The sequence below is a fragment of the Panthera uncia genome, assembly GCF_023721935.1.
Source record: "Panthera uncia isolate 11264 chromosome B3 unlocalized genomic scaffold, Puncia_PCG_1.0 HiC_scaffold_1, whole genome shotgun sequence".
Lineage (NCBI taxonomy): Eukaryota > Metazoa > Chordata > Mammalia > Carnivora > Felidae > Panthera > Panthera uncia.
In genome coordinates, this window is record NW_026057582.1 from 109,679,362 (window position 1) to 109,700,967 (window position 21,606).

The 21,606-nt window shown below is 37.8% G+C and overlaps 2 protein-coding genes across 5 annotated transcripts in view; one reads left to right on the forward strand and one right to left on the reverse strand.

Moving 5' to 3' along the window:
• THAP10 (THAP domain containing 10) overlaps nt 1–15,522 on the reverse strand; it is a 30,352-nt gene extending 14,830 nt beyond the window's left edge. The window contains exons 1-3 of one of the 2 annotated variants that reach the window (XM_049613824.1): nt 14,907–15,522; nt 7,282–7,429; nt 6,963–7,173 (exon numbers count right to left, since the gene is read on the reverse strand). In XM_049613824.1, coding sequence (XP_049469781.1) covers nt 6,977–7,173; nt 7,282–7,429; nt 14,907–15,329 — 768 coding nt within the window. In that variant the 5' untranslated portion in view covers nt 15,330–15,522 and the 3' untranslated portion in view covers nt 6,963–6,976. Of the gene's footprint in view, nt 1–5,863; nt 7,174–7,281; nt 7,430–14,906 lie in introns of those variants that run through there. The other variant, XM_049613823.1, reaches the window with a different exon arrangement.
• Nucleotides 15,523–15,545: 23 nt separating this feature from the next.
• LRRC49 (leucine rich repeat containing 49) overlaps nt 15,546–21,606 on the forward strand; it is a 149,406-nt gene continuing 143,345 nt past the window's right edge. For 2 of the 3 annotated variants that reach the window (XM_049613816.1, XM_049613817.1), the window contains exons 1-3: nt 15,546–15,939; nt 16,599–16,655; nt 18,878–18,965. In XM_049613816.1, coding sequence (XP_049469773.1) covers nt 15,892–15,939; nt 16,599–16,655; nt 18,878–18,965 — 193 coding nt within the window. In that variant the 5' untranslated portion in view covers nt 15,546–15,891. Of the gene's footprint in view, nt 15,940–16,598; nt 16,656–18,877; nt 18,966–21,440; nt 21,517–21,606 lie in introns of those variants that run through there. The other variant, XM_049613819.1, reaches the window with a different exon arrangement.

Below are 21,606 nucleotides of genomic sequence, written 5' to 3' on the forward strand. Positions count from 1 at the left end.
AGCAAATTTGCCAGGTAAGTAATGAAGACATTAAGTGCCACAGGAGATTTATAAGCTGTCCTTCAGGAATCTTATATCACAGCCTCAACAATCACTTTTACGTAAATACCTCCCCAGACTATATCTCCTAAACTCACCACTGCAATCGACTAAAGGACGCATCCACTTTCCAGTTCCATTATCCTCTCAAACTCAACTTTCAGTACTTATTTAGCAAATATTTACAAGCACTCACTGTGTGCTAAGCACATACGCAAAACCCTTGGGCTCTCAGAACAATGCTTGGCACATGGGGATACTAATGTAAGTCCTTATTTTCAAGTTTTACAGAGCCTACTGGGGGAGATTGGTCAACAGTCACAATACAAGGAGATAAATGTTGTGATGGCTAAGCATGACACACTTTGGTGTATGCAGTGACATTTCATCCAGTCTTAAGACAGAGGTAAGCGTAGGATCAGGATCAGGGCACCTGGGTGGCTCAGTCAGTTAAGCGTCTGGCTCTTGATTTCGGCTCAGGTCATGATCTCATGATTCGTGGGCCCGAGCCCTGTGTAGGGCTCTGTGCTGACAGTGTGGAGCTTGCTTGGGATTCCCTCTTCCTTCCTTTCTCTCCGCCCCTCCCGCACTCTCTCTAAATAAATAAATAAACTTAAAAAAAAAAAAAAAAGACTGAAGAGTAGGGTCAGGAAGGGTTTCTCAGACAACTGACTCCCAAAATTGAAATCAGAACCTTTCTCCCCAGACTGACTGCTTCTTATTTCTACTAAGTGTTCTCCCATTTTAGCTGCCCCGGCTTGGAAACTCATTGTTTACTCTGTCCTTGTTCACAAATCCAGAGACTAACCTAATATTCATGTCTAGGATGTCCAGTCAATTCTTCCTTCTCAGTATCACCTCCCTTCTGTGCCTTTCTCACTCTAGTTCAATCTTGGATCTTCTCAAGCCAGGACTACTGCAAAAGTCTGTTCTCTTAGCCCCAACAAATTCTCTCCTTGCTGATTCTTCCCACACGATACTCCAGATTCAGTCACCTAATGTACTTCCCAGCTCAAAAACCTCAAAATGTCATTCAGCACCCAAAGGATAAAGGCCGATCTCTTTTCTGGCAACATTCTGCCCCCTTTCTCCTCCCTCCATCGGAATCTTCCACAATTCCCTTGTAAAAGCCTCTGCCTTCAGTCTAAGGATGCCACCACCAAACCTTCAAGCCACCCACTCTGCTCTTTCTGCATTTATGCCTGTGTTGACTTTTTCTTTGCTCAGTTTTTTTAAAAAAAATTTTAGTGCTTATTTATTTTTGAGAGAGAGACAGGGGGCAGAGAGAGAGGGAGACACAGAATCCGAAGCAGGCTCCAGGCTCTGAGCTGTCAACACAGAGCCCAACTCAGGGCTTGAACTCAAGAGCCGTGAGATCATGACCTGAGCCAAGGTCAAATGCTTAACCGACTAAGCCATCCAGGCGCCCCTGCTCAGTTTTTTGTTTGTTTGTTTGTTTTTAATGTAGCATATCTATATCCTCTCTCTCCTGAAATGGCAATTCCAATTTTACCTCTTCTGTGAAGTCTACCTTAAAAAAACTACAGAATTTATTGTTTGTACTAGTGATTTGGCAATTAGCGTGTATTGCTCTTTTCTTTAGTCAACTTTATAAAGGTATAATCTACACCACCACAGGGATATGTACGAATGTAACTATCACATCAGGAAATAAAACACCCACATTAGCCCAAACATTTCCTTCTCCCCTTTGCAGGTCGTTTCCTACCTGCCCCAGTCCTAGGCAACTGCTGATTTTCTTTCTGTTACTACAGATTGATTCTCTCTCTCTCTCTCTCGAATTCTGTGCAAGTGGAAATATCAAGCATGTGCTCTTATTTGAATCTGGATTTTTTTCACTCGGCATAACGTTTTCAAGATTCATCCATGTTGTTACATGCTTGTTCTCTTTTATTGTTGGGAGAATTCCATTGTCTGGATATACTATAATTTGCTTATCCATTCACCTGTTCATGAACATTTGGGTTGTTTTCAGTTTTAGGCTCATAAACATCTGTGTAAAAGTCTTTGTGTAGACATGTATTTTAATTTCTCTTGGATAAATACTTAGGAGTTGAATTGCTTGGTTGAATGATATGGGTTGTTACCTTTATAAGAGTTTGCCAAACTGTTTTCTAAAGCGGTTTTAATATTTTACATTCTCATCAACCATGTCTCAGAGTGCCGGATACTTCCTCTCTATCCAACACTTGGGTTATTCTAAACCGTTTGTATTTCTATATTGTAAATTGTATTGATTTTTAAATTTCACTTTCATTGTTCATGGCTAATATGTAACAATACAATTGGTTTTTATACATTACTAAACTCACTTATTAATTCTATTAGCTTTTTTGTAGATCCCATAGGCATTTCTATGTACATGATCTATATTTAAAAAGCTTTATATTTTCCTTTTATTAATTTTTTTTTTTAATTTTCGAGAGAGAAAGCACATGCAAATGGGGGAGAGGAACAGAGGGAGAGAATCTTAAGCAGGCTTCAGGCTCAGTGTGGAGCCCCATGCGGGGCTGGATCCCACGACCCTGGGATCACGACCTAAGCTGAAATCAAGAGTTGGACGCTCAAACAACTGAGTCACTGTGGTACCCCTATATCTTCCTTTTCAACTTCTATGCATTGTATTATTCTTTTTTCTTTTTGCCTATAGTGCACTAATTAGGATCTTCACTACAATGTTGGCTAGAAGTACTGACAAATGGATATCCTTGCCTTCTTCCTGATTCTTATTCCTGATAAAGCTTTCAGCCCTTGAACATTAACTATGGTATTATTGGTATATACATCATGGCTGCCATTTATCAGACTGAGAAAGTTCCCTTCTATTGCTAGTTTGCTGAAAGTTTTTATCATAAATGGATCTTGATTTTTGTCAAATACTCTCTCTAAATCTAATGAGGTGTTCATGTGATTTTTCTCCTTTATTCTCTTAACGTGGTGATTGCATTGTTTGATTTTTGAGTGTGAAGCTAATCTTGCAGCGTTGAGCTAAACTATACTTGGACATGATGTATTATTGTTATATTGCAGGATAGGTTTGCTAATAGTTTGTTAAGGATATTTGCACCTACATTCACATTGGGATATTGCTTTGTAATTTCTTATGTCTTTGCCCAGTTTCGGTAATAGGATAATGTCGAGTTCATGAGATGGAAAGTGTTCCCTAATCCTTCTCTTGAAAGAGTTTACGTAACATTTACATTTTTTTCTTATGTGTTTGATAGAACTTATAAGTGAAGTCATCTGGGCATAGAATTTTCTTTGCGAAAGGATTATAATTACAAATTCAATTTCTTTAATAGATATAGAGTGATTCAGGTTTTCTGTTTCTTCTTGTGTCAGTTTTGATAGCTTGTCTCTTTTCAGCTCTAGAATTTCCATTTGGTTCTTTTTTATAGTTTCCTTTTCTCTTCTTAGATTCTCTATCTCTTCATTTGGTATTACTGTATTTTTCTGTTTGAACACATTTAAAACAGCTCTTCTAAAGTTCTTCTCTGCTCAGTACAACTTCTGGTTATCGTGGAGTTGGTTTCTATTATTTCCTATGTCTTGATTATGGATCACACTTTTCCAATTTCTCCATATGACTAGTAATTTTTAGTATTATGCTGGACATTTTAGACGATAAATTCTGTCATCTTATTCTAAAGCATGAAGGATTTTGTTCTAACAGCTAGTTAACTTGGCTGGACTCAGACTCCAAGCCGTTTCCCCTATGGTGTAGCTAAGCTAAGGCTTCCAGCTGTTGCTTTCTACCGGGATCCCTGAGGTCTCTCCATACAACATATGTGTACTTCAGTGATTAGTCAAAGATTTGGGTGGTTGATAAGCAGATTTGGTCCTCCTCCCTAGTGGCTTCTACTTTTCTTCGACTTGCCCCACCACTCTTCACTTCAGGCGTCCTTAATTTTCAACTTTGACTCCTCACGCCAGTAAGATGGTAACTTTCTGCTTGAGTTTCAGCTGCCCTCCACAGCATGGAACAGGGAGTGTACTCAGGCGGGAAGGCTCACAAAGGACATCTCGCCCACTGCAGTTCACCTCTTTTAAGGCTGACTTGCTATTTCTACCCGCTTTTGATGCTCCCCAGGTCCTTCAAAGTTGTTTTCTATACATGTTATCCATGGGACGGTTAATCTGATACAAGCTTCCTTGCCACTAACAGAATAGGAACTGCCCTATTTGCTTCCATGGGGAAATGTGGGGAGATTTAAAAGAAAATGACACCATCACCACCATCATCTCTTCAGAATTCCCATTGAGAAATATTTTTGACAGAGCAAGCTTTATAGTCACACACTCTTGACATGTCTCTCTTCCCTTGCCTAAGTCCAATGACTTCACATGTGAATCCACTTATGTTTTTTAAATATAAGAGATAAATACTGGCAATGTGCCAGCCATAAAATACATTTAAAATAGAATTTAAGCCTAGAATAAAATAAAAATTCTTGACAGTGGCCTCAAATGCCTTATGTGGTCTGGTTCTGTATACCAGTCCAATCTCATCTCTTATCATTCTCTGCCTAGTTCATTACCTCCAGCCACCCTAGCCTCCTTGTTGTTCCTCAAATACTAGAGCACCTGCCATTCCTATCATGTGGAATGCTCTGCCCTCCAATCATTAGATGGCTGCTTCTTCTGATCATCGAGGTCTCTGCTCAAATATTTTATCTTCAGAGAGACCTTTCCTGATTATTCTACCTAAAAGACCAAACTCTCTCCCCGACCCCAATTACCTTTTAACATCTTACTCTGCCTTGTTTTCTTTATAGCACTAATCATTATCTAAAATCATTCATTCATTTCCTTGTTTATTGCCTGGCTCTCCTCTAAAAGGTAAGCACCAAGAGGGCAGAATCTTTATCTTGTTCACCAATGTACCTTGGTATCTAGAAGTCATCTGGCAAAGAGTATGTTTAATAAATACTTATTAAATAAACAAATGAAAAATGATATGGGACGTTTTGAGGTATATCTCATTATTTCCCATTAAACTCTTCTGGGAACAACAGAAATTTAGATAATTGAAAATGTACAAAAAGTAATCAGTATTATATAGACCAGAAGTTCCTTATATTTAATTTAAAGCCAGTATTTCATTTTACTTCAGGACAGTGAAACATTGTACATTATAAAATCATGTGAATCAACAAACCAAACATAAATTCTCAATTGGTAAGAGAAGAAAATTCTAACTGAATAGAAAGTGAGAAAGAAAGAAAGAAAGGGAAAGAACTGTTACAGCTCTCAAAGTTGTTTAACACGTAGAAATGAAGTATACTCATGGCATTGGAATTTGGGGATGAATGGGCATATAATATTCATTATAATTGAATTAAGGAGATTGGCTGTTTAAAAGCTCAAGGGACAACAGGTACTTACTGATAGTATCAAGCTTCAGAAGATTTATGTGCTTAGTTTTAAAACATAAAGGTCTCTTGGGGCTCCTGTGTGGCTCAGTTGGTTAAGTGTTCGACTTCGGCTCAGGTCATGATCTCGCGGTCTGTGAGTTCGGGCCCCGCATCGGGCTCTGTGCTGACAGCTCGGAGCCTGGAGCCTGCTTTGGATTCTACGTCTCCCTCTCACTCTGCCCCTCCCCCCGCTCATGCTCTGTGTCTTTCTCTCTTTCTCTCAAAAACAAACATTAAAAAAAAATTAAAAAAACAAAACAAAACATAAAGGTCTCTTAAAACATAAAACAGTCATCTCAAAGTCAAGCCAAAGCAGCAATAATAATAATGATAATAATAATAATAATGCTAAATGTTTACACAACGATGTTCAGGCTCACAGCTTCTAGTAATATTTTGTTTGTTTGTTTTATTATTCTTTTTTATTAAAATTACACTGTTCAAATTAAGTCACACGTGAAATTGGCTTTGGAAGAAAATCGCTTTGGTATATCATTTAAATCTTCTAGGATACAAAGCATGCAAGTTCTTCCAGTCATGCACAACAAGACATGTGAGGTATCAAATGGACATTTGTTTTCAGTATTCCCACTAGAAGACTAGAGTTCTAGTAAGTTTCTCAGAAACCGCTGTAACAAATTTCTTCATGGTGCAAAACTGCCATGGACGTTGTCCTGTGGCCGATGGAGCAGCTAAGTTTCACGTGCTTACTTCCCAAATGTGGAATTCAACAGAGTGGGATCAACAGAGGAAAACCTAATTCCTGGAGTGGGGATAATGCTAGAAATGTACTAATTTTTTTTTTTGCATGATGTTAATAATTTCAGTGTTAAATGAATCAAGCTCATTGGTTGCTTGCAATAGGAACCAATGCAGATTTCATCAACAAGATAATCTAAGTATACGAAATTCTGTCTCTGTTTCAATGAATTCCCTTCGAATATTTTCTGCACGAGTCATAGCTTCACCAGAAATGCGCACGGGGACTGATCCCCAGATTGAAGAGTATTACAAATGGACAAACTAATAAATATACAACATAAAAAAATCATAATCAAGGGTAAATCTCCTGACTCTACCCCCAGGTCATTTAATAGTATCAGACTTGGCTGTGCTTACTAGTATCTTCAAATTTAGAATAGTGACATTCCAGCTTATAAATGTCAAGTAAGTCCCACATGGGTGTTGCTTCTGCAGTAAGCTTAAATATTCAGTGCTTGATCTTGATCTGGAAATGTTGCTATTGTGGTTCTGTTTTATAATCCGATTTCCACGAAGGATTAAAAAGAAAAAAGAAAAAAAGGTGCAAGTGGGAGGTGGGGAGATTTGTGGACAGTATTACCTTCCTTATCTTGGCAGGCGGGCACATTTTTGCCTTAGAGCTAAACAAATTTTGCTGATCCTCAACTATTTCAAAGCGAGAGAGCTATGGGAACAAAGAAGTAATGATGTGAGCAAAGATGTGAGAACCTACAGCACACAAGTCACCTGATGTCGCGTTTTTAACAGGATTCTTCTTTCACCTGCACAGCAACGTAAGACAAACCGCTCTGCTCACTCTCAAGGTCCCAGTCTGCATCTGTCTCTGAGTCACTGGAGTAAATGTCAAAGAGAGAGGCACTTCCAGACCGCAATTCATCTGTCTGAGTAGTGGCATTACACAGTTGTTTTCCAAACACTTTTACCTTGGCCTGAATACCTGAAGGGAACGAACACAATCGCCTATGAATGACACTTGGCTTGTCATGTATCTTTCATATACAAAAGATTAATTCAATTATAAATGAATTGAAGAGTCAAAACATACCAACACTTCGGTGAGGGGGCCTTTTCAGAGAAATCTGCGTACTTTTATGCACTGGACCTTCTTCACAGTGAGTAGGTACTGAAGTGACACCAGGAGATAGATTATCAGCGCGGACCTGTGTTTGCGTAATTTCATTTTCACATGTAATCTAAAAATATGAATCAGAGGAGAACTATATCAACATTTTTTATTTATTTTTGGGACAGAGAGAGACAGAGCATGAACGGGGGAGGGGCAGAGAGAGAGGGAGACACAGAATCGGAAACAGGCTCCGAGCCATCAGCCCAGAGCCTGACGCGGGGCTCGAACTCACGGACCGCGAGATCGTGACCTGGCTGAAGTCGGACGCTTAACCGACTGCGCCACCCAGGCGCCCCGAGGAGAACTATATCAAAGGTAAGCCTAAGTAGTATGGTTTTATCTTTCAAAAGTGAGAAGTAGTAAAAGACTATAAATAATAGTTTTCAAGGTCACGTATTAGGAAGACTGGAATTTGAACCCAGGCAAGCTGGCTCCATAGTCCAAGTTCTTAAGAACTCTGCCATACTGTTCCTTACTATTTGTAATCACAAATTGCTAAGCATTCTGGTCAAACCGCAATCTATAAGCTATTAAGCTATTTGCTTACAACTCATTATTTTTCCCCCTAAATGAGTTGCTGTAAGAGATAATACTACTAGCATTAAATTATTGGATAGTGTAGCAGTAGCATTACTCTAGAAAACCCAATCATCGGTCCTTTATACCTTGCAGAGAAATGCTTTAATCCAATTATATGATTGGCTTTAATGTTTTTATGCTTTCCTGAGAAAAAAAAAATACAACATGAAATGGAAATTTTGGCTCTTGGGGGAAGTGAGAGGTAGAAAGGAGGAGGATTTGGATACTTAGACGGCAACATATGACTGAGTACCTAGAAATAACATGGAAGAGGCTAAGAAAGGATATCTGGAATGTGTAAGGGGGCCTGTGAGAAGAAAAAATAAGACGTGATAAAGAAACAAAAACAAAATTTGGAAAGTGGGTGATGGGCACTGAGGAGGGCACCTGTTGGGATGAACACTGGGTATTGTATGGAAACCAATTTGACAATAAATTATATATTAAAAAAAAAATTAAAGTACTTTGCAATTTTATCTAGTGGCCTGGTAGTGACAAGTGCATTCAGACCACTGAAAAAATATTTTAGCTGGCATCTATGGTTGCTGTAACACAGCAAGACATTAAAGATACTTTTGTGAAGAGTCCTTTTGTAACAAATAATTATATCTAATATTACTGAGGACTTAAATCAAAACATAAGTCTTACCTTTATTTGTGCTTATAATTATGACTAATTTCCACTGGCTATATCTACTTCTAAGCCAAGCCAAAAGTCTACAATGAGTTCATTATTTCTTTACAGAACAGATTTATGCTTGATAAAAATGGCATTTTAGTTATTTACTCAGGTTTTAAAAAATAACTTCTGTTCCCGTTAGAAGAATACATTTTATCACTGAGAAAAATTTGCATGCAGAGAATAAACTAAAATAAACTAAAAATTAGCCATAATCTCTTTATCCATAGCTAACAACTTTATGGTTTGGAATTTTTTTGGTCTTTTGCTATTTATTTTTTTAAAAATTGGGATAATCTGTTTTATAACCTTTTATATATCCTTTAATACATCATTTTTCCCTATCATATAGCATCTTTCTATATTATTAAATAATCTACATAATTTTTGTGGCTGCATACAATCTATTGTACAGATATACTATAATTTATTAAAATAATCTGTATTGGAAACCTTTGAACATAAATCTTTTGTGCACATATCTGATTACTTCTTCATATTAAAAGGTTAAGAAGCAGAATTTCCAAATATGTATTGATCAACTGGAACATGTGTCAAAAGAAAATATTTGAAGTGAGGCAGAGAGAGACAAAAGGATGGAAAATATAGAAAAGATCACAAGAGACAGCAGATAAAATGAAAAAGTATTGTATATGGTATGAATTGTAGTCCCAGAGAAAAAGGGAAAATGGGACAGAAGCAATATTTGAACAAATAACATCTGAAAATTGACTAAAATGGACAGAAGACATTAAGACACAGTTTTACAAAAGTACTATTTGTATTAATCAAAATAAAAACAAAGGAAGCCACACCTATGCACATTACAGTAAAGCTGGAAAACAAAGAGAAAAACTTAGAAGCAGCTAGAGGAAAAAGATACATTCTCTTCAAAGGGGCAACCATACATAAGTGAGTAAGGATACAGAAAGACTGAAAGTAAAAGGATGTAGTAAGATATACTATGCCAGGGGTGCCTGGGTGGCTCAGTCGGTTAAGCGGCCGACTTCGGCTCAGGTCATGATCTTGCAGTCCGTGGATTCGAGCCCCGCGCTGGGCTCTGTGCTGACAGCACACAGCCTGGAGTCTGTTTCAGATTCTGTGTCTCCCTCTCTCTGACCCTCCCCTGTTCATGCTCTATCTCCCCCTGTCTCAAAAATAAAGAAGATGTTAAAAAAAAAAATTAAAAAAAAAAAAAGATATACTATGCCAAAACAACCTAAAGAAGGCCGATGTTGCTATATTAGCACTATATAACACAAAAACTGTTAGAATTAGAGACCAAATATGTAAATTCAAAATCACAGTGGAAGATTTTTAACATGTCTCTCCCAGTAATCAATGCAATAAGTAGACAAAAATTCCAGAAGGACATAGAACATTTAAACATTAATAGACATATATGGAACATTGTACCCAACTGCAGAACGCACATTCATCTCAAGTGAATATGGAATATTTACAAAAGCTGACCTATATTTTGCCTAATACAAGTTTCAATAAATTTCGAAAGATTAAATTCATATGCTATATATTCTCTGGCCACACTGTAATTGACATAGAAATCTGTAACAAAAACAGAACTACAACATGCCTGTGTGCTTGGAAATTTTAAAGTATACTTCTAAATAACCCATGAAAAGATAAACTTAAAAGATAAATTTATAGTGAAAATAAAAAGATAGTTTAAACTAAATAATAATACTCTACACCAAAAACTTATGGGATTCAGTTAATGCCATGCTTACAAGGGAGTTTTGGGCCTTAGATGCATAAAAGGGTATAGGAAAATTGATTAGGCTTGGTTAATTTAGACTGGAATTAACATCATGCAAAAAAGTATTCCACAAAAGATTTCTAACATAGCCTCATTTCAGGAGTCAATTTTTCCTCCATTAATACCACTCTAGGGAATTCTACAATTGGGAAATAAGCATATGAAACTTATCCCCCATGTCCATTCAAATGAAAATTCTGAAAATCGATGATCCAATTTAACTTCTTAAGAAGTTAAAGAAAGAAGAGTGAATAAAAATTTAAGAAGTAGAAAAACCAAGAGTGAACTATAATGTAAACTATGGACTTTGGGGGATAATAATGTGTCAATGTTGGTGTATCAGTTCTAACAAATGTACCACTTTGGTGGAGGATGCTGATAACGGGAGAGGCTATGCATGGGTGGGTGCAGTAGGAAAATGGGAAATCTCTCTATATTCCCCTCAAGTTTGCTGTGTACCTAAAATTACTCTAAAAACAATCTTACAAAAATAATTTTTAAAATATTGGAGAAAAGTGTTTTAAAAAATTTAAGCAGCCAGGCAAAATTTGAAGTGTGGTAATTCAATGTGTTGTCTTCACATAAGCAAGTTAGCTATTCTTAAGATATTCTTTGTATGAAATATCACATCTGAATATGTAAGGATATCCTAGTGTAAGTGAAGTTTTCCACTTTCTAACAAATTTTTTTAATGGAAAAGCAGATATGAAAAGATCTATGTTAACCATTTAGCTCAGTAATGTACAAATCGAACCCATCAACTAAAAACTCAAAGTTGAAAAAAGTACATGGAAGGAAAAATGATAGAAAATAATGAAAAAGAAAAAAAAATACCAGAGAAAAGATCAACAAGGCAAAGTTTATTCTTTGAAAAGACTAATAAAATTGATATACACCTGGCGAAGTAGATCAAAAATGAAATGAGAAAGCAAAAATTACTACATATCATAAAGAATTTCAAAAGATAAAAGATTATCATAAGCAATTTTGTGTCAATATATTTGAAAATTTAAATTAATGAATTTATAGGAAACACAATTTATCAAAAGAAGTATAGAAACAAAAAACTGAATAACCCTATAACTATTTTTAAAAATTGAACCCATCATTAAAAATCTTCCCACAAAGACAACTCCAGGATAGGTATCTTTATCATTGAACTATACCAAATATTAATACCAAATTTATTAATGGCTATTTAATGCCCATTTATATAGAAATATTTCCAGAAAATTATATAAGAAGAAATAACTCCAAATTGGTCAGCATAATCTTGACACCAAATCTGAGAAAGGAATTTCAGGAAAGAAAGACTATAGATCAAGTTTGCAAAAATCCTAAATATTAGCAAATCAAATGAAGCTATATGTAAAAAAAGAGTACCACACTTTGGCCAAATTGTGTTTACTTCAGCCATGAAAGCTTGATTCTGTATTTCAAAACCAGGCAATATAACTCACCACATTAACAGAATAATAGACAAAATATAGGATCATGAATAGATTCAGAAAATATATAAAGCACTTGATATGATTCCACATCACTTATGATTAAATCTGTATCAAAAATTAGGAACAGAGAATATTTCTTTTTAGGATAAAGAACAGCTGCAAAAAAAAAACCTATGGCATAAATCGTATCAAATGGTAAACCTAAAGGCTTTCCCTCAAAACAAGGATGAGAAAAGGATTCCTCATCACCTCTCTGGTTCCCAACACCATACTAAAGTGTCTAGTTAGTGTAGTAGGAATAGGAAATAGAAGCACGAACATCAAAAAGTATTTACCAACATGTTTTAGACATGAAGAAAATTCAAAAGTATTTACAAATTATTGGAATAAATAAGGTTACACAAGGTTTCTGGATACGAGGTCAACAGAAGTCAATTTATCTACATAAATATATAAAAAAATAAAAATTTAAATACTACTTATAATAGCAAAATCAAATAGGGATGAATTTAATAAAAGATGTGCAGAACTTTTACATAGAATGCCATAAAATATTTTTAAGAGAAATGTAAAAACCCAGATAGAGGGATGCACTATATTCATGAAGAATCAGTGTTGCCAATACGTTCTTTCTCCTCACATTCATTTATAGATTCAATGTAGTCCCAATCAAATCCCAGTAGATAATTTGTGGAAGTTGACAAACCAATTCTAAGATATATATGGAACTTATGTCACCTATAGTTGGATAAAAAAACAAGAATGCAAAATTGTTAAGGAAAAACAATAATCTTAGCTCTTGAAGCAAAATATCAGTGCATAGTGCTCCTCGGGGCCCCCTTTCCCCTTGGAGATAGTCCCTAATCTTTTTTCAAGCTCCCTACAGATAAGGAACATTCCATTGCATTTACCTACATATAGCACCAAACATCCAGAACAGTGTCTACAATAGCTCCTCGGAAAAGTTGTAGAATGCCTGGAAATTGTCTGTCAGTTGGCCCTGGAATTGGGAAAATAGTGAGTGGTGGAAGGACTCAGAGGTGGCACAAGCAAACCGTCTTAGCAATGTTACTGGGGTTCTCGGTCCAGACCTGGCTACCAATGTATTGCTACCAACTCTAAACTCTTTTTAACATTATATACATTTAAAGTCACTACTATGAAAACACATAGCTTCCTAATAACTCGACAAGTGTATTAATGTAATATGGGTTGTTAGAAATTTTGGCTGGATATACTAATTGGAAAATAGTTTTGGTATCTTTTCTGGATTTCTTCAACATTAGCCTTTGTTATAGTATAAAATCTTTGTTTCACTAGCCTGACTTTTCTTCTCCCAACTTATATAAATATAAATATTTATATTTATCTATTTATAGATGTACCTGTATGTGCTTAGATAAAGGTTGGATAGGTAGTGATAGTGGATAAAAAATTGAAGGGGCAGATGTCTTGACTGGTCTATAGCTTGGTGAGAAAGGAAACTGGCAGAGAACTGAACACTCTATTATAGTACAAAAAAGTGTTCTTATGGTCACATAATCACTCCACAATTCCATATTTATTGAATTCCTAAAATCTGCAAATTAATGTTCTAGGTACTGCCAGTACAATAATGAACACGTCAGATAGGATCCCTGCTCTCATGGAGCTTACATTCTAATGTGAAGACAAATATTAAGCGAACTACACAATTGTTTTGTGACAGTTGTGATGAGTATTACTGAAGTATATGTGCTATTGAAGCATATGAAATATATGAAGAAAGGAAGTATATAACTAGGGGGTCAAAGAGAAGGGTGTTTGAACTGATTTTTAAAGTAAAAAGACTTAATTGATGATGATGGGGAGTGGGAGCAGCATAATTGCAGGATATTACATGAAACAGCTGAGTGAGGCTTGTTGGTAGGAAGGAATATAGCATGTTCAAAAATGGAAAAGATCAGCATGACTGGTGTATACTGAACAAGGACAGTGGCCTTGGATAGGACTGATATGGTAGACAGGGGCAAAAAGCACACAGGGACTTGCAGGCTGTGTTAATAATTTTGTTCTTTATCCTAGAAATGTCAGGATGCCTTAAAAGGGTCTTAAGCACCCACTCCAATGTAGGAAGCAGGTTGGTATTGCAGAAAAAGTTTTGCTCGGACAATTAGACCTAGAGCAAATATTACAGGCTCGTGAGGAAGTTATTAACCTCCAGGACTGGCATCCTTGTGTATACATTGTGAGTTTGGACTAGATGAGCACTTAGTTTCCCTTCAGCTCTAAAATTCTAGGAATGTGTTTGAATATTCAAAGTCAAAACATCAGTTACAGATCAGTTAGTTGACTTGTCTTCCCATCTCTAGAAATTGAACACCTTTTAGATCCAGTTAACAGTCCTGATTTAATCTACCTACGGGTGACAGGGCTGAAGTCTGATGATCTCAAAGAAGGCTGGGGAGTCTTAAGATGGGAAGAGGGGAAGAAGATCGTGACCAGAGGCAAGGTAAGTATAATCTACGCTTATGAGGATTACTGAAATAGCAGAAGAGGGCAAGGTGGAAAAACTGAGCTCACTTAGATGATTTAACTTAAAGGCAGCTAGTCAAGAGGAAAGAAGAGGGGTTTACCAGCAAAGCCCCCTCCTCATCAGTAGCCCCGCATCCCCTCAACCTCCCCCCTCCCCATCATTCTGGCAGTCATAATGGACATCTCCTCGAGCTTATGTAATATGTTATGCAAAGACAGTTTCAAGCACCCCAATTCCTTGAGATCTGCCCAAATGAAACCCTTTCTATTTAAAAAAAAAAAAGCCTACGAGAGTGTGTGTTTGGGGGAGGAAGAGGTAGAAGGAACTATAGTTCCAAAGTGTTCATGTTCTATAGGACCTTGAGGTCACCAATACAGCACACTCCTAATTTTACAGATGGGAAAACAGACCCTAATTTTACAGATGGGAAAACAGAACGCGTCGAGGAGAGGTGACCTTCCCCCAGGTGACACTAGTGGGAGAGCCGAGCCACAGTCCGGGGGTCCTCCCGCGACCCTCGGTGGACTCCTGGTGTCCCTTTACCTGTGAAGCCGCAGCCCTCTTCCTGGCCGGGAGGAGCGTACAGGAGGCCGAACCCGGGGCGGCCTCCGCCTGCCTCACCGCCTTTCCTCCCTTTTCGGGGCCGCCCGCTTGCTCTCCCTCTTCTTCCCCCTGGGGTGCCGGGCCGGACAGCCGGTGCAGGGTGGGCACGGCGCCCGCCACGAGCCTCAGGCGCTGCGAGAAGCGCAGATTCTTCTGGATAACTGAAGACACGTCAAAACAGGCCGGAGCGAAGTGGTCCGAGCAGATGACAGAGCGGTCGTTGCCCCCGTACCAGTCGGCGCGGCGGCCCCGCACGAAGCGGTCCCACAGCAGCCGCACGGCCCGGTCCTTGGGGAAGCGGAACAGCGACTTCCCGGACTTGGTGGTGTTGCCGCAGTGGGCGGCCACGCAGCGGGCCGGCATGGTGGCGGCCTCCGCCTCGGCACGCCCGCGCCTTCCCAGCCGGGGCGACGCGGGCCCCCTTCGCCTGCCCGCGCGGCGCAGGGCCACCGGAAGTACCGAGCTCGGGCGCCACAGAAGAGTCCGCGGTGCCTGGAGGTCGGCCTCTACCGGCTCGCGCCGGTCCTCCCCCGAGAGCAGGTGGCCACGGGCAGAGGGATCCAAATTTCGCGCGGGCCGAGCCGAGGTGGGCCGGAAAGAGGAACGGACCGGAAGTGGTGGTTGCCACGGCTACCGAGGTGGCCGGCCTCCTCCCCGCCTCCTCCTCTCTACACTCCCGCTCTGTTTGTAAGGCGCCTGGAAAGTAGGACGAGGAAGTGGGGACGCAGTGGGCCCCCACGAACATCACCAGAGGTTCTACCGACCGGGTTGGCCAGTCGATTTAGGAGAGGACCAGACCGGAAATGGTCGTCTCCATGGTAACCAATGAGCGGGTTGCCTGGGAGATGACCCCTTTCGGTCTCTGAGTCTCCGCTGTAGCGTCGCTTCTAAGGCAGATCTAACAGATCCTGGACTGTCTCCTGCCATGATTCCCGGGAAATACCGCTCTGTTTCTGGCCGGGCTGCGAACAACGTAGGTTGGGTCTCCTACTTTCCCCTTCTTCCCATTCGTATCGTTCTTTCTGACGGGCGTCTTTGTCCTAGGTGATGGGCTGTATTATTGGGATCAGGACCGCTGAATCTCCTCAAGCTATTGTCTGACCGAGGCTTGAGATTCGTGGATTGGACCAAGGCTCTTGGAGGGTATTTGATATAGAATGATGGGCATTCAAAGTCTTGTCCAGGTTCTTGGTTTCCCAGAAGGTGGAGCTGGTCTGCTGTGAAAGGCTACGATTCATTTTATAACCAGTCAACCCCCAGCCCTTTTTTTAATTAAGAAAGATAATTATTATTAATAGGCACTCCCACCTCCTTTACCTGTCCCATTGAGATATTTACTTAGACCTGAAATGGCAAGTGTCAAAAACCTGAAGTGCTAAGGTAGAGGGTTAAATCGCCGCAGACATTTTGGAAAATAAATCGCAGTGAAACCTTTTAATTCTCAGTCCTGATTTTATTGTTTTCAGCAAATCCTCAGAACACGATCATTTTAGCACAAACAAAAAACAAGCGTTTTATTTTATACTAAGTTTGTGTTATGTCTTTATCTGTACTGGTTTGGGGATGAATATGTGTGTGTTTGGGGGTATTTAAGCTAAGAGCATATTTGATGCTTTAATTTTTACATTGCAGGTGAACTGTGGGCTTCATCTGGTTATTCAGACATCATCGCTTCCTGAAAAAAGCAAAGTAAGATTTAAGCAGATTTGTACTTAAATTGAAGATGAATTATTTTATAATCTACACAAATAGCATGATTTAAAGAGCGGAACTAAAACTAATTTTTATTTTCTGCCCACATAAAGTCAAAAAGCCTCTTTTAAAAACTGGTTGTTATTTCACCAATTACAAGATGTGAGTTTTCCTTTCTTTTCTTTTAAATGTTTATTTATTTATTTTGAGAGAGAGAGAGAGAGAGAGAGAGAGAGCATGCACAGGGAGAAGCATAGAGAGAGGGGGAGAGAGAGAATCCCGAGCAGGCACCACACTCAGCACAGACCCCTAAGCAGGGCTCGATTTCACGACTGAGAGATCATAACCTGAGTGGAAATTAAGAGTCCATCACCTAACCAAATGAGCCACCCAGGAGTCCTGAGGTTTTTTTTTTTTTCTTTTCTTTTTACATTAAAAAATTTCTTAAACTAGGATTCTTCTTAAAATTCATGGCACATCATAGTTTAATTGGGAAAGTTTTTTCTTTCTTAGTAGTGGGTAAAATGGTGGTATGTCTTACTACCAATGGCATCTTATAATGAATAAAAATGCGATAATTTAGGGGGATACATCTCCACATTCCATTTAAAATCAGGGGAGAAAATAATACATCAGCAGTGGAAATATATTAGGCTTCATGCTATTTAGAAGTTAAGATACGAACCTAAGATTCTTTTTTCCCCTAATTTGTGCACAGTATTTCTGGCGTTTCCATTACGTCTAGCTTTAGATTTGATACACCTGTTTTTCTTTCCCTCCTGTCTCACCTCAGCATTCAAACATATTTACCTACCTCCCACACTGTCTCAAGACATAAAACAATTTTTCCCCATTTGACCAAGTTGGATACCTCCAACCATCGCAATTCAGATTTTTCCTAAAAAATTGTTCAATAGATGTCACTGGGAGAACTGTAAAGTGAAGGACAGTTTACAAATAACAGCATGAGGAGGGTAGGGAGGATCAATGGGAGGACAGACATTATTTGTCAAGGAGGCAGTAGTTGATGACATTATTATATGAAAATAAACACTGGGAAAATCGATCATTTGATCATCTTAGATAAATAGCAGTTAGATAGCTTAATTGAAAATTATTTATATTGAAATATAAATTGAAAATATTTTTCAATTCAATTGAAATAAAATTGAAAATTTATTATAATTGGACATAATGAATTCCCTCCAAAGTTTTACTAGTTGATTTCACTGGACAAATCCTGTTCTATCATTAGAATGTACTTCTAGGAACTGTGTGCCTCATCCAAATTCTCTTCCATTTGCTCCCTCTAGGGTAGACATATGTTCTGAGAAAATACCTTTAACTCATATACTTCATAAAGTTAGAATACAATTGCTATTATAATGTTTATAGTATGTATGAATCAGAAGCATCATAGTTTTTAAGATATGTATTTAGGGTTTTTTCTGTGACTAATCATGAGAGGTTGTTTTGATTTTGTTTTTCTCAGTTCTGCCAAATAATTTAAAATCAATTTAGAGAAAAACCTTCTTAGAAGGTTTAGATATACAATTCCATTATAATTGAACATAAAAGAATTGTGATGATAAAAACATAGTGATTTTTTTGCCAACAGAATTTAGTTTCTGTTGTATGTTTTTTGCTTTTGTTTTCTAGAAAATAATTCTTTTAATCATTGTAGTTTTGGTGAGGGTATGGAGGAATTGCAGGTGGTTTGGAACGTGTTTTCATTTGACCTCATGAAATCGACTCTGTGTGTGTGTGTGTGTGTGTGTGTGTGTGTGGTAAGAAACACATAACATAAAATTTACCATTGTAGCCATTTTAAGTATTTAATACCATTTTAAGTATTTAATACCATTTACCACTAAATGGTATTAAATACATCCACAAGGTTGTATATCCATCATCATTATGTAGTTCTAGAACTTTTTGTCACCCAGAAGGGAGTCCCCTGTACCCATTAAGCAATCACTCCCCATTCCTTCTTCCCACCCGCTTTGAAAGCCACAAATCTGTTTCCTGTCTCTGCAGATTTTCTTATTATTAGTACTTAATAGATGGAATCATACATGATGTACCATTTTGCGTCTGGCTTCTTTCACTTAACGTGTTTTCAGGGTTCATCTCTGCTGTGGCGTGTATCAGTATTGTATGTAATTTTATAATTATCTTCAATCCTTACTGTGAAATTCTTCCCAAAATATGTGTTTTAGGTTGAATTCAAGCTAAATAAAGAAACACCATCATTCCCTGGTCGACTCTTACAACATGACCTTGAAAGAAACTACTCAAGTAGGCAAGGTAGAGATCAGCTATGGTTTATCTTCTTCGGGTAACATTGCTTAATAAGTTTAACTACTTAAATGCAAATAGACTTGAATGAAAAATGAAATGGTTCATTAACCAAAGGTTAATTAATCAAATTGGTTTTGTATTTACTTAGATACGAATTGGTTTTATATACACAGCATACTAGATTATTTCCAATACAGAAAAAGCAGTTATACTGTTGTTTGGGGTGAGCTATGTACAACATAATGGGAAAGAATCTTCCAAATACTGTATTAGAACTAGGAAAAATGGCTAATCAATGGGGGTAAGAGTATGGGAACACAGATTTTAGGAAATAAGGAGAGAGTGGAAAGAGTGACAAATCACGAGTAGAAAAGAAAATCTCTTTCTTTCCCTTACTAGTGCATATAATTATGGATATTTTATATCAAAGGCCTTAAACTTTAGTGTGTATCCCCCAAGATTTTGTTAGAAAGGCAGGTTCCTAATACTCCCCTTCCTTTCTTCCTCTTCCCCATTCTGATTTTGTGGGTCTTGGGTGGGATTTGGAAATGTGCATTTTAATGTCTTGAGTGATTCTGATGGATGTGGCTTGTAGACCACGCTTTGAAAAACACTGCCTTCTATGATCTGGTCATATTTCTGAAATGTATTTTTCAGTTCAAGGAGAAATTTCCTTTAGTACATTTGAGTTGTTTGTTGGTTGCTGACAACTGCGAGCCATCTGTAATGGGCTAGCTTGAAGCACTACAGAATCCTTGTATACGGAACCACCCCCACCTTCTAGGAGTTTGTATGAGAGTGTTGATCAGTATAGGCACGTCTAGACTGTTCATCTCATTACTACATGAGCATGTGGTCATTTTGAATATTTAATTAGTTTTCATTTTTTGTTTTGTGGCTGCAGGACCTTCTTGGGCCTGTCTCATCTGACATAGGACTTTTCTCTTTCCTGTATCCTACAGTCTTGTCTTGGCCATGCTAGACATGGGATCAACCTAACTGCAGTCCCACACTGCAGGAAGCATCTGTCTTTGCCTCTTTTGTTCAGTTCAGTACATGTCTATTGAGTATGTACCGTGTGTTCGACAATGTGTTAGGCACAGAGTTACAGACGTGAACCTGAAAATTCTCAAGTAGGATTTTCTATGTTTGCATGGTGAATTTCCTTCATATTTTTGCTAATAATATCTTCAATTTGTTTTCTATATCAGGAGTCAAACTTACATACTTCTCCCGAGCTACTCTTGAGTTAGAAGAGTAAGTTGATATGCAGATTTCTGGATGACTGGCCAGGTTAAATTTATTTAAGTGGTAAGGTGTTACTAGATATTAGTAATGGGAAAATAGTGTGGAACACTGAATTTTGTGAACCTACCAGAAGAATAAAGTTTTATACATAAGTGATGACTCATAAGATACAAAATTCTCTAAGGAAAAATAAAACTTTTTTTTTTCATTGAAGGATTTTATTCAAAATCATTCTCTGGAACAGGCTACTCATTTGTACCCAGTTGTTTCTAAATGTGCCTCCTCCATAGTTCTAGGCAGTTTCATGCAAAGAAGGCTACATGGCGTGTAGCTGTTTTCTCGACTTTTGTACTCACCATTCTACCTGCAAAGGCATAAAACTTTGGAGAAATTATAAGTAGCACTTTATCAGAAAGTTTGGGAATCTTTATCGAATAAACTGCATCTTGATACGCAATCATTATAATTAATTTCACTCCATTTCTTATTTTTCTCTATTTTTTCAAAATTAATTAAACGTATATGGTAGCCTGCCAGCATAAATTAATCAATGATACTCTCAGTCTAAAGGAAAGAAGCTCAATTTTTTATTTGAGCCAGTAAGTCTAAAACTTGGTATGTAATTTCTTTTGGGCTTTTTGGAATAGTATTAAGAGTTGATACCTGTATCCTTGAGATTTTGTAAGAGCCATATATTCCGGGGATACAATAAAATCCCAGTTAGCCAGAGTTTAGTTTGTTAGATCCCTTAAGTAAGAGTTCTAAAATATGTATAGAGAGAGGAAAAGGCAGTGCTTCAGTCTTAAGATCATAATAAATCAGTGGAAAATCTAGAATCAGAATCTCAAAGATAAGACTGAGTGGACACACATATCTGACCATGTACTGTATCACTCACCCATGTGTTTTTTTCCATCCATCCACTTACCCATCCACTTCCCCATCCATTGATCTGTCTGTCTAGGGTGCAGTGCAGTAAAGATTCTTACTGAATATAGGCCTTTATTGAAAGAAAGCTCAGCACTTTTATACCAAAATACAAGATTTTGATTTTTTGATTTTCTTTTTTTTTTTTTTTAACAGAAATAGTATATACTACCCTTGATCTTGGCTAAAAGGCCGAGAAGCGATCACAGAAATAGTATATACAAGACAGATTTCCAGTTAACTCTTAGTAAATTGGAAAATCAGTTAATTTACAGATTGCTTACCGAATTTAGATGTGGCCAAGAATATAAAGAGTGTAAAATGAGGTCTGTGTCCCAAAGAGTTTATAAGTTTAATTGGGAAAACAAGGGCTTCATATATGGTCAATTAAATAGTGACATATGAAATAATAACAGGAAATGTTTAATTAAAATGTTGCCACATAGTAATGTGGTTTATATGTAGGGTGAAA